We start from the raw sequence: 12056 nt of genomic DNA, 5'->3' as shown, positions 1-12056 counted from the left end.
AATTTGGCAGCTGGCCATACAAAAATGATGTAAGAAAATTCAAAAATCTGTATCTTTTGAAGGAATTTTTTGGTCGATTTGGTGTCTTCGGCAAAGTTGTAGGTATGGATACGGACTACACTGGAAAAAATGATACACGGTAAAAAAATTTTGGTGATTTTTTATTTAACTATTTGTCACTAAAACTTGATTTGCGAAAACACTATTTTTATTTTTTTTATTTTTTTATATGTTTTAGAAGAAATTAAATGCCAACTTTTCAGAAATTTTCAGGTTGTGCAAAAAATCTTTGAGCGAGTTATGAATTTTTGAATCAATACTGATTTTTTCAAAAAATCAAAAAATCGGTCGCAAAAATTTTTCAATTTCATTTTTCGATGTAAAATCAAATTTGCAATCAAAAAGTACTGCAGTGAAATTTTGATAAAGTGCACCGTTTTCAAGTTAAATCCATTTTTAGGTGACTTTTTTGAAAATAGTCGCAGTTTTTCATTTTTAAAAATTAGTGCACATGTTTGCCCACTTTTGAAAATATATTTTTGAAAAGCTGAGAAAATTCTCAAAATCAAAAAAAAAACAAAGGGCGTAATATTGAATGTTTGGCCCCTTTGAAATGTTAGTCTTGGTTTAAAAATTTTGAAAATATTTGTTTCGAAAAGATCGGAAAATTTCACGAATGTTTCATATTTTAACATTGAAAATCGGACAATTAGTTGCTGAGATATTGACATAAGAAAATGGTGTGTTGTTTGGGTGAGACTTAGAAAACATCAATTTTTCTGTTTTTAAACCTTTGCATCGCAATATCTCAGCAACTAAGGGTCGTATCAACAAAGTTCAAAAAAGCAAAATATAGAGAATTTTCTCAGCTTTTCAAAAATATTTTTTTCAAGTGTAGGCAAACATTAGCATTAGCAATAAGCATTAGCAATAAAGGTCGCACAATTCCAGATGGCTGCATAACGCTTATCTTGCTGTTTAACTGTAATTAAACGTATGATAGCACTAGACTCTCATCCGGTTACAATATTCCAACACGGGAGATGCCATGTTTTCATCTTTAGATGAGTGTGTAATACTATCCAGTAAGATAAGGGGCTCCTGGCCAGTACCTTGCTAACCTCGGGGATTGGAAGGCATGTTAGTAAACATCTATCTAGAATGCGCAGAGATCTCTACGTCACCTAGTGGTATAGATGTTGGTAGGGAGGTTTTGGACTCAATGTTAGTAAATTGAACGTTTGTTATTTTAACACCATCACCACCACCACCAAAAACAATACCATCACCACAAAAAGCCATGCTAGATTTTAATACAAATACATTACAAAACGAACACCACAAAAATCCAACTTCCCATCTCCACTGCCCACACGATACTAACGCGCAACAATATTCATTACCACAATGACCCCCCACTGCATGCATGACTCGAACATGAACACGAACACGAACACAGCACAAAGAGAACACCACAAAAATCCATCTTCCCATCACCACTGCTTGCACGATACTCATTTTTTTCAAGTGTAGGCAAACATGTGCACTAATTTTAAACAATGAAAAACTGCGACTATTTTCAAAAAAGTCACCTCAAAATGGTTTTAACTTGAAAACGGTGCACTTTATCAAAATTCCACTGAAGTACTTTTTGATTGCAAATTTGATTTTACATCGAAAAATGAAGTAAAAAAAAATTTGCGACCCCTTTTTCGATTTTTTGAAAAAATCTGTATTGATTCAAAAATTCATAACTCGCTCAAAGATTTTTTGCACAACCTGGAAATTTCTGAAAAGTTGGCATTTGATGTCCTCTAAAACATATCAAAAAAAAAAAAAATTAAAAATAGTGTTTTTTTTGCAAATCAAGTTTTAGTGACATAAAGTTAAATAAAAAATCACCAAAAATTTTTTCACCGTGTATTATTTTTTTTTTAAGTGTAGTCCGTATCCATACCTACAACTTTGCCAAGGACACCAAATCGACCAAAAAATTCATTCAAAAGATACAGATTTTTGAATTTTCTTACATAATTTTTGTATGGCCAGCTGCCAAATTTGTATGGAAAATTATATGGACAAACTAATGATGCAAAATGGCTTCTTTGGGCATACCGAAGGTACCAAAAAAGTTTCAGTCGGATTAAAAAATACAAAAATTAAAATTTAAGAAAAAAGACCGATTTCGTAAAGAATTGCTCCAATACAGAATTTTTCAAAAAATCGAAACATTGGTCGCAAAAATTGTTCAACTTCATTCATTCATTTAAAATCGAATTTGAAATCAAAAAATACTTAAGTGAAATTTTGATTAGGTATTGCTTTGGAAAAGATCGGAAAATTTCACGAATGTTTCATATTTTAACATTGAACATCGGACCATTAGTTGCTGAGATATCGTCATTAAAAAATGATGGGTTGTTTGGGTGAGACTTGGAAAACATGAATTTTCCTGTTTTTAAATCATTGCATGGCAATATCTCAGTAACTTAGGGTCGTATCAACAAAGCTCAAAAAAGCAAAATGTAGAAAAATTTCTCAGCTTTTCAAAAATATTATTTTCAAGATTGAGCAAACATGGGCACTATTAAAAAAAATATGAATAACTGCGAGTATTTTCAAAAAAGTTACCTAAAAATGGCTATAACTTGAAAACAGTGCACTTTATAAAAATTTCTCTCAAGTATTTTTTGATTGCAAATTCGATTTTTCATCGTAAAATGAAGTTGAAAAATTTTCCGACACATATTTCGATTTTTTGAAAAAAAATAGTATTGATTCAAAAATATATAACTCGGTCAAAGATTTTTTCTCCGTTCTGGAAATTTCTGAAAAGTAAGTGTTTGCCGAAGACAACTGATCGATCAAAAAATTCTTTCAAAAGATCGTCTGCGGTGTGCTATCTTGTGACATAGACCATTTTGGTCAAAAATGAGTTAATGATGACGTTTTACTATACTTAACAAACACTACAAGATGCTTTGATCGTGCACACTTGTGACACGTCATACATGTTGTTGGAAAATGTGGAAAATTTTTCTTGTTTTTCACAAATTTATGTTGATACACACTTTCTGAAGGCAATGCAATCTTTTGTTTTTGAAAATATACTGATTAAGTCGGTTAAACTATTGATTTAAGCCTATTTTAGTTTATAAGGGAATTCAGTGCACACTTGTGACACGTAGTACAATTTTACTTTCGAAACACACTTGTGACACGTGCTTTTTAGATTTTTGATTACATAATTTACTGTATCTTTTAACTGGTGTAACCAAATTAGTTGTTACTTGGAGCGTTTGTGAAGCGATAGTATACGAACCGATTGCTTCAAAAAATTTGACTCTATCATTCATAGTTTTGAAAATATGTATCATCAAACTGTAAAAATCGATTTTCTCGAATAGTACTAAATGGTCGTTGTCACAAGATAGCACACATCAGGCGAAATACAGATTTTTGATTTTTTGTAATCATTTTTGCATGGACTGCTGCCAAATTTGTATGGAAAATTATATGGACAAACTAATGATGCAAAATGGATTCTTTGGGCATACCGAAAGCACCATAAGAGATTCAGCTGGATTAAATAATACAAAAAATAAAATTAAAGAAAAACGACCGATTTCGTAAAGAATTGCTCAGCCTGCAGTTTCAGAATATACCTACCACGCGATTCTCCCAAGGGTGTTACTTAAGCCTTAAACTTCTGTTACCCTCATGATGACTAATTTTCTTTTACAAAATAATTTGAAACATTATCATTTTTTTGAAACGAACTCTTCCTTTTATTATTTACAATCCCCGCGTACATCACGCTTCACTCAAGGCCAACATCCACCCATTTCCGGCATCATCCTCTTCAGGCAACGCTCAGTTGCGACTGTTAACCCGGTTCGAGATTCGGTTCGAGATGCGGTTTGGCAGGTTCGGAATGGTGGCGTTCTCCATCGAGGGCATCTCGCTTCCGGCGGGCATCTCCGGCGTGGCGGGCATCTCGGGGGTGGCGGGCATTTCTGGCATCTCCGGCGTCGAGGGCATTTCCGGGGTCGAGGGCATCTCCGGCATCTCTGGCAGCTGGGGAGCGGCGTTGATGGCTGGAAGAGGGTGCCTTTAGGCAAGTTTTTTTTTTTTAAATTAGAAATTTAAGACTTACCAACGGCAATCACGAGCAGAGTGAGGGCAGCGAACTTGAACATTTTGAAGCTTGTTGGTTGTTCTGTTGTGAACTAGGTTTGAGTAACTGATGCCACTGTAAAATTTATGTTGAGTTTTTATACAAACTTTTTTCCTGGAAATAGTGTGGGGTAGTATTTTTATCGGATAACAATTATGAAAGTTAATAACAGTTTTGTTTCAAACTTGTTGGAACAAAACTGAAATTAGCATTTCATAATTTTTATCGGAAGTGATGACTTAAAAACCTGATTGATTTGAAATTAATTTGTTTCTAAAGTAATCAAAAGTGATTGACTTTTAATTTATTTGTAGTCTTGCCATTGTCTCGAAGAAAAGGTCTTAATGACTTTGAGCTGAATTCAAACATGTCAGCTAAAAGTAAACTCATTTTGCTTATCATGCAATGGCTGTGAACAATTCGTTTTTACAATTACTCACAATAATAATTGCCTGATAATTGTGACAATGAAATTTGCATAATGTTTCTTTATGAATGCCTTCATATCACTTACTATAAAAGCATTATGTTTCATTTTGTTAAACACATTCGTGACTCGTACAGTTAACAAATCATAACTAAAATGTTCTTCAAACTAGCTTTCGTCGCCCTCTTGGCCATTGCCGGTAAGTACAAATCTTTCAAAACTAACATTTCAGAATCCTTAAAAAAGTTACAACTCTACAACATTCGAACAGCCATCAACGCCGCTCCCCAGCTGCCAGAGATGCCGGAGATGCCCTCGACCCCGGAAATGCCCTCCACGCCGGAGATGCCAGAAATGCCCGCCACCCCCGAGATGCCCGCCACGCCGGAGATGCCCGCCGGAAGCGAGATGCCCTCGATGGAGAACGCCACCATTCCGAACCTGCCAAACCGTATCTCGAACCGAATTTCGAACCGGGTGAACAGCCGCAACTGAGCGTTGCTTGAAGAGGATGATGCCGGAAATTGGTGGATGTTGGCCTTAAAGGAAACGTGTACGCGGGGATTGTAAATAATAAAAGGAAGAGTTCGTTTCAAAATTAGTATGTCAATTTTTAAATTATTTGAAAGAAAGTCGTGATTCTGGCAAAATTTGTCGCATAGTTCTATTAAGCAATTCTTTGATATTTCGGTCATTCGATTTTTTTTTGTATTTTTAAATGTGGCTGAAACTTTTTTGGTGCCTTCGGTATGCCCAAAGAATCTATTTTGCATCAATAGTTTGTCCATATAATTTTCCATACAAATTTGGCAGCTGTCCATACAAAAATAATGTATGAAAATTCTAAAATCTGTTTCTTTTGAAGGAATTTTTTGATCGATTTGGTGTTTTCAGCAAAGTTGTAGGTATGGATAAGGACTACACTGAAAAAAAATGATACACGGTAAAAAAAATTGGTGGTTTTAAATATCAGTTTTTGTCACTAAAACTTGATTTGCAATAAATAAACAATTTAATTTTTTTTTACTGATGTGTTTTAGGGGACATCAAATGTCAACTTTTCAGAAATTTACAGAAAGTGCAAAAATCATTGACTGAGTTATTAATTTTTTAATCAATACTGAATTAAAAAAAAAAAAAACAAAAATCGAAATATTGGTCGCAAACATTTTTCAACTTCATTTTTCGATGTAAAATCGAATTTGCAAGAAAAAGTACTGTAGTGAAATTTTGAGAAGGTGCACCGTTTTCAAGTTATAGCTATTTTTAGGTAACTTTTTTTTGGAAATTATCGCAGTTATTCATTTTTTTGAATTAGTGCACACACCTTTAAAAAAATAATTTTTGATAAGCTGAGGAAATTCTCTATATTTTGCTTTTTAGAATATTGTTGATACGACCCTTAGTTACTGAGATATTGCCATGCAAGTGTTTAAAAACAGGAAAATTGATGTTTTCTAAGTCTCACCCAAACAACCCACCATTTTCTAATGTCGATATCTCAGCAACTAATGGTCCGATTTACAATACTAAAATATGAAACATTCGTGAAATTTTTCGATCTTTTCGAAAACAATATTTAATAAAAAATCAAAACTAATTTATCAAAAGGGTGTAGTATTGAATGTTTGGCACTTTTGAAATGTTAGATCTTGAACATGTGCACTAAAAAAAAAAAAAATAAAAACTGCGACTATTTTGAAAAAAGTTACCTAAGAATGGCTAAAACTTGAAAACGGTGCACTTTATCAAAATTTCACCGAAGTACGTTTTGATTGCAAATTTGATTTTACATCGAAAAATGAAGTTGAAAAATATTTGCGACAAATGTTTCGATATTTTGAAAAAATCAGTATTGATTAAAAAATTGTTAACTCGGTCAATGATTTTTTGCAAAACCTGGAAATTTCTGAAAAGTTGGCATTTGATGTCCCCTAAAACATATAAAAAATAGTATTTTTTTGCAAATCATGTTTTAGTGACAGAAAGTTGAATAAAAAATTACCAAATTTTTTCACCGTGTGTCATTTTTTTCAGTGTAGTCCATAACCATACCTACAACTTTGCCGAAGACATTAAATCGATCAAAAAATTCCTTCGAAAGATACAGATTTTTTAATTTTCATGCATCATTTTTGTATGGACAGCTGCCAAATTTGTTTGTATAAAAATACAAAAATTAAAATTCTAAAAAAAGACCGATTTCGTAGAGAATTGCTCATTTGTGAAAAAAATTTAATTGAAATAACGTCATGATTCGAAATCCGGACACTTAGTAGCATATCATTTTTGTTATAGCTGACAAAAAATCATGTAATAAGTTGGAAGCAATATCATCAGGATGTAGTATTAACAGTCAGTTTTAAGAGAACGCATGCAAAATATGTCTTTTCTAACAATTTTTCATCAGAATTGGAAAATTAAAATGACTTGTTGTGCTTCGAATCCCGGACACTGATAAAAGCTGACTCGAAATCCGGACACTTTTGCTTCGAATTCCGGACACTCGTTTTTACTAATGAATCGCACAAATTTGGACTGAAATGTTAGTGAATGGCATTCTTTAGGTCTCAAATAAGCTGTTAACATCATAACAATCGATATTTTATATAAAAATTTGCTAGAATTTGAGGAAATCAAAACCATAAATTTCTGCTTTGCCTTCCCGGTGCTTGGATGCCTATGAAATATTTCACGTGAAATGTTTCGTATTTTTGGCAATCTTATAATTTTATTTTATTTTATTGTTTTGACATTAACTACAGCGTTCAAACAAACTTTAAATGGAAGTTGATGTTAGAATTCATCAAATAACACAGTTTTGACATTCATAATGCGAACTTATATCCAAATAATTGATAAAACAAGATGAGGTGTCCGGGTTTCGAAGCGTCCGGGAATTCGAATCATGACGTTATGAAGAAGTAAGGAAAAACAATATAGCTTAAATGCACAAGTCATTTTAATTTTCAAATTTTGATGAAAAATTGTTAGAAAAGACATATTTTGCATGCATTTACTTAAAATTGACTGTTAATACTACATCCTGATGATATTTCTTCATTTCCAACTTATTACATGATTTTTTGTCAGCTATAACGAAAATGATATGCTACTAAGTGTCCGGATTTCGAATTATGACGTTATCTTGGTTTAATAAATTTCTAAATTTCTAGGCATAGAGTCTTCAATTTGCTTGACTCAAATCAATCAACACTGTTTGATTGATTTTCTATCAAATGAGAATCTATCACTCAACAAGAGAGAAATTAGAAACAGGGTGAGCGCTCAATAGAACTTTTCTGATAAAGATTCTTCTCTCGTCGTTTGACAGGGATTATTTCGGATGAAAGGAGGCACACCGTGGCTTGTATTTGTTATAAAATAATTATAATTTACAAATGAAAGGTTTCATTTACTCGATCGATACACTCAACTAATGAATTGGAAGGGTTTGGATGATACTGCGGTAGGAGGGGAAGGGGGGAAACAGGAGTTCATGATTATCGTACGTTTACGGCTATTCCTAACTTCACGAGGGCATTCATAACAATACCGCTTTTTAATTGTAATGTCGATTATAGCTCTTATATCGTGGCATAATGAAGTATGATTTTAAAACACTGGTTTGAAATGGAAATTTGCAGGAATGACCAACTGATTGATAGTTTTCTCATACAAGGAGAAATCGTACCAATCTGAATGTCTCCATTGTTGTTAGCGCGCCTGTAGAGGATTGAATTTTGGATCACTGGTAATTTAAAGTAAGGTTTCTCATTTGAACAATTTGAGCAATGTTGGCAACTGGCGATACAATACTATATTTTGTCGATACTCTCAAATCTCTTATTTTAAAAATTGTGCGATTTTTGACGTGAGAAAAAAACTAATAAAATTTCGATGCATTTCACGCACGTTCCTCATTCAGCAAAGTGTCTTAAATGCTAGCTTCCTCGTCCGGAGTGCCGTCATCACTTGCGGGCACCCCACGCCCGGCGAATCAGGTGTGCGCCCTTCTCAGCAATCATGATGATCGGTGCGTTCGTGTTGCCGGACGTGACCTTGGGCATCACGGAGGCGTCCACCACTCGCAGATTTCGCACGCCGTGCACCCGCAGCTCGTGATCCACGACGGCCATCGGGTCCTTGATGGGGCCCATCTTGCACGAACCGGCCTGGTGGTTTTCGGCGCCGGTGTTCTGCCGGACGGCACACTCCCAGTATTCCTGGAAGAGGGGGAAATGATTAGAGTTTGAGTACTGTGAGGTGTGCTTGGGATTGTCTTACCTGTGATCTGAACTCGTGCTGCTCGCAAGCCTTGATGATCGTTCCATCCAGGGACATTCCGTATGCCTGCAGGGCGTCGGTTTCGGACAATCGGATGGCAAACTTGATTCCCTCGACGAGCACCTTCACGTCATGATCCTCTTTAAGGTAGTTGACGACGATCCTCGGGTGGTCCAGCGGGTCGTTCGACTTCAGCTCGATGTAGCCACGGCTCTTGGGGTGTAGCACGGCGGGGAAGATCTGCACGGAGCGCGAGTCGTTGCTGAGCAGTTCACCCACCTGGCCGGTCTTGGCGCAATCGGCCAGGAATCCACCGAAGTAGAACTGCAAGTCTGGATCGTCCGGACGTTCCGAGTACTTGGTGCTGATCTTGGCCGTCACGGACGACACACCGGTTCCAGCCATGAGTCCGTCACGGAACAGCAGGTACTCCATAGCGGTGGCCCAGTTCAGCGGAGCCGTGTTGGTGTCATTCAGGAAGAAGTTGATAAAGTATGCCACGTGATTGTGCAGGTTCTGTCCCACTCCGGGAAGATCGTGAACCACTCGGACGCCGACCTTCTCGAGGTTCGCTCGTGGTCCGATACCGCTTAGCATAAGAATCTGGGGTGAGTTGACGGCACCTCCGGCCACGATGACCTCCTTCTTGACCAAGATCTTGCGCATGTGACCGTCCTCATCAATGACTTCAACTCCGTGGGCAGTCTTGGACGTTGGGTGGACCAGGACCTTGGTCACCGTGGTGTTCATGAGAATGTGCAGATTTGGTCGGTTCACCGCTGGTCGCAGGAAGGCACGTGCCGAGCTGTACCGAATTCCACTCTTGCTCGTAGTCTGGGCAATCATAAATCCGGTCGTGTTAGCTCCGTTCAAGTCATGCACTTCATAGCCCAGTTCCTTGCCAGCATCGAGCACGGCAAACGAGAACGGCGGACTGTACGGGAACTTGGACACCGGCAGCAACCCCCCGGTCGTGTGGAACTTGTTGTCGACCTCGTCCATCTGCTGGTTGTCCTCGGACTTCATGAAGTACGGCAGAACGTCCTTCCACTTCCAGCCGGGGTTGCCCATCGCCTCCCAGTCGTCGTAGTCAACCGGGTTACCGCGGATGTACATCATACCGTTCATGACCGACGTTCCGCCGAGGACCTTGCCGCGGGGCCAGTAACAGCGCTGTTCCGGCGATCCCAAACACGCGTACTGTTCCGGTTCGGTGTTGTACTTCCAGTCGATATCGCTGCCAATGTAGTTCAGGAACATTGACGGAATCTGCGCTCCCGTTGGTTCGTCCGGACCTGGAACGGTGGAATGGGAAAGAGTGCATGATTAACACCTAAACTCCCAAGCTCGAGAAAAAGGGGGAATTTCCATACAAATTCCCCCTATTTCTCGAGCTTGGGAGTTTAGGTGTTTACGGTGCAAAGTGACGGCGACGACGCCCGGTTAATTTCAGGCTGTAATTAATCTCTCTGGGTGGGGAGTATCCCGGTGATCCCCCCAGGATAGACGGTGTCGACGGGCCGTCGTATCAAATTAAATTTCATCTTTAAAAAGCTATTTTTTGTATGAGTAATTGTCCACATCGTCGCCGTCGTGCTAACTTGTCGCACGTGCATTCACGTATATTCAATAAAAACCGAAAAAACTCCGTGCATTTTTGTCACTTTTCATATGAAAGTAGTTTCAATCTTGTCGAGCTATCTTGTCACTCCCTGAAAATTGATGTAAGTGCGACAACTGGCCAATGGGATTTCAGGTCAGAACGCGTTTGACGCACGTACAAGTTAGACTACCGTAAACATTTGTAATTATAACTCGGGACTCCAGCAACCAACTTCAACCAAACTTCGGGACAATGCACATAATGGTCAGCCAAACAAAACGTGTTTGTTATTGTTTACATTGCGTGCTCTGGTTTTTGTTTTTCTTCGAACGTCAAAAAGCGACGTACTACAAGTTAGCATGACGACGTCGACATGGGGGAAGAGAGAATGTGCCTAAACTTGAACCAGTCTATCCTCTTATATCTCCCATTGATGGACCAGAAATTAGTAGAGTCATCCTCTCTGGCTTGGGCCGCTCGATGGCAATAGGCAACGGGAGGCCACCGCCGTTGGTTTGTCTGATGTTGATGATGTGATTCTCTGTCGGTGCTCCTGTAGCTGATTGCGCGCTCTTTAACGGATGACTGCAAGTCCGCTTTGCCGTGGCGGCCGAGGCAACGTGATAAGAGGAAATTAATGTACGTTTGAAAGCAGGGGCGGACGGCGGCGACGAAATTAATCAACATGGCATTCAATCCTTAATGTTATTTTAGTTAAAAGAAGGTGTGACGCTTGCCTGGAGATTTATTTGTGCGGTTTCTGTTGACTCATTTTAAATTTATTTTTAATTGAAGACATTAGTTAGAAACATGACTTGGCGTTACAATCCTGTCACAATCTCAGCAAATGCATGCCGCTATGCAAATCATCAGCAATTCTCGCACATATTTTTCCCAACACCCGCGTGAACATCGATTTCCATCATCTTGTAACCGATTATCTGAGTGCGTAGCCAGCGCATCGCAAACCGGCACATTTCGCGCCTAATTCTCAAATAGCAGCTTCTGACCGACCAAAAAAACTCCCACACCCAAGTTTCAAGATCGCAATCACTGCCATAAAGCTACTGTAGGGCCGTTATAGTGCTACTGGTTGATGTGCGCACACCGATTAGCACGTCTTCTTCCACTTCTTTTTTTTTAGCTGCTGCAAAGAATCGAGCTGACGATGAAGAAGCCGGTGATTTCCATGTCGAACGCAGCAGCAGAAGAGAAAAAAAAGATCCATTGCTCATTTTCCCAGCCACCCATTATGTGAAGTCACACGCATTTTCCGGCTTTTTGTTGCTTTGAAGAGCGCCGAGGTACGTGAGCTTCATGTGTTTCAAACAAGCTTGGCGCATTGCCTTATGGATGTGCGAATCATTGCCGACATTACACCCTGCGTAATTATGGCGAGATTTTCTAGTAGGGGAACTGGGCTTGGAAGAAGCTTTTATAGGTTAAGTGAGGGAAATTGACGTGGCCGAATTTGATTTCATTTTTAACATAGCAAATTTTAGAACTTAAGCAAACTGAGCATCGTGAAGATGGGTCATGATCAAGGAATGAAGGATAGATTA

General features: G+C 38.2%; 3 protein-coding genes across 3 annotated transcripts in view; 1 reads left to right on the top strand and 2 right to left on the bottom strand.

The window, feature by feature from the left end:
* Positions 1-3808: 3808 nt before the first annotated feature.
* LOC120421241 (uncharacterized) lies at positions 3809-4290 on the bottom strand. The gene is made up of 2 exons (XM_039584440.2): positions 4157-4290; positions 3809-4097 (listed from the first exon to the last, which is right to left on the bottom strand). The coding sequence occupies exons 1-2, from the start codon at positions 4197-4199 to the stop codon at positions 3874-3876; spliced, it is 267 nt and encodes an 88-aa protein (XP_039440374.1). The 5' UTR covers positions 4200-4290; the 3' UTR covers positions 3809-3873.
* Positions 4291-4328: 38 nt separating this feature from the next.
* LOC120421240 (uncharacterized) lies at positions 4329-5202 on the top strand. Its single transcript, XM_039584439.2, has 2 exons — positions 4329-4803; positions 4876-5202. Exons 1-2 carry the CDS (start codon positions 4761-4763, stop codon positions 5097-5099), a joined length of 267 nt encoding a protein of 88 aa, XP_039440373.1. The 5' UTR covers positions 4329-4760; the 3' UTR covers positions 5100-5202.
* A 2770-nt stretch (positions 5203-7972) lies between these two features.
* The window catches only part of LOC120421234 (glucose dehydrogenase [FAD, quinone]), a 107798-nt gene continuing 103714 nt past the window's right edge, over positions 7973-12056 (bottom strand). The window contains exons 5-6 of the mRNA XM_039584431.2: positions 8892-10186; positions 7973-8830 (exon numbers count right to left, since the gene is read on the bottom strand). Of these exons, the coding sequence (XP_039440365.1) occupies positions 8576-8830; positions 8892-10186 (1550 nt within the window). The 3' untranslated portion in view covers positions 7973-8575. The remainder of the gene's footprint in view (positions 8831-8891; positions 10187-12056) is intronic.

Source organism: Culex pipiens, chromosome 3 (genome assembly GCF_016801865.2).
Source record: "Culex pipiens pallens isolate TS chromosome 3, TS_CPP_V2, whole genome shotgun sequence".
NCBI lineage: Eukaryota > Metazoa > Arthropoda > Insecta > Diptera > Culicidae > Culex > Culex pipiens.
Note: the sequence above shows the minus strand (reverse complement) of the source record. Positions and strands in the feature narration are given on the sequence as shown.

Excerpts from the sequence above, each read along its gene's own strand:
- LOC120421241 (XM_039584440.2), bottom strand. The coding sequence starts at position 4,199 with ATGTTCAAGTTCGCTGCCCTCACTCTGCTCGTGATTGCCGTTG. Across the intron at positions 4,098-4,156 it reads TCTGCTCGTGATTGCCGTTG|CCATCAACGCCGCTCCCCAG; the intron begins GTAAGTCTTAAA and ends ACCCTCTTCCAG.
- LOC120421240 (XM_039584439.2), top strand. The coding sequence starts at position 4,761 with ATGTTCTTCAAACTAGCTTTCGTCGCCCTCTTGGCCATTGCCG. Across the intron at positions 4,804-4,875 it reads CGCCCTCTTGGCCATTGCCG|CCATCAACGCCGCTCCCCAG; the intron begins GTAAGTACAAAT and ends ACATTCGAACAG.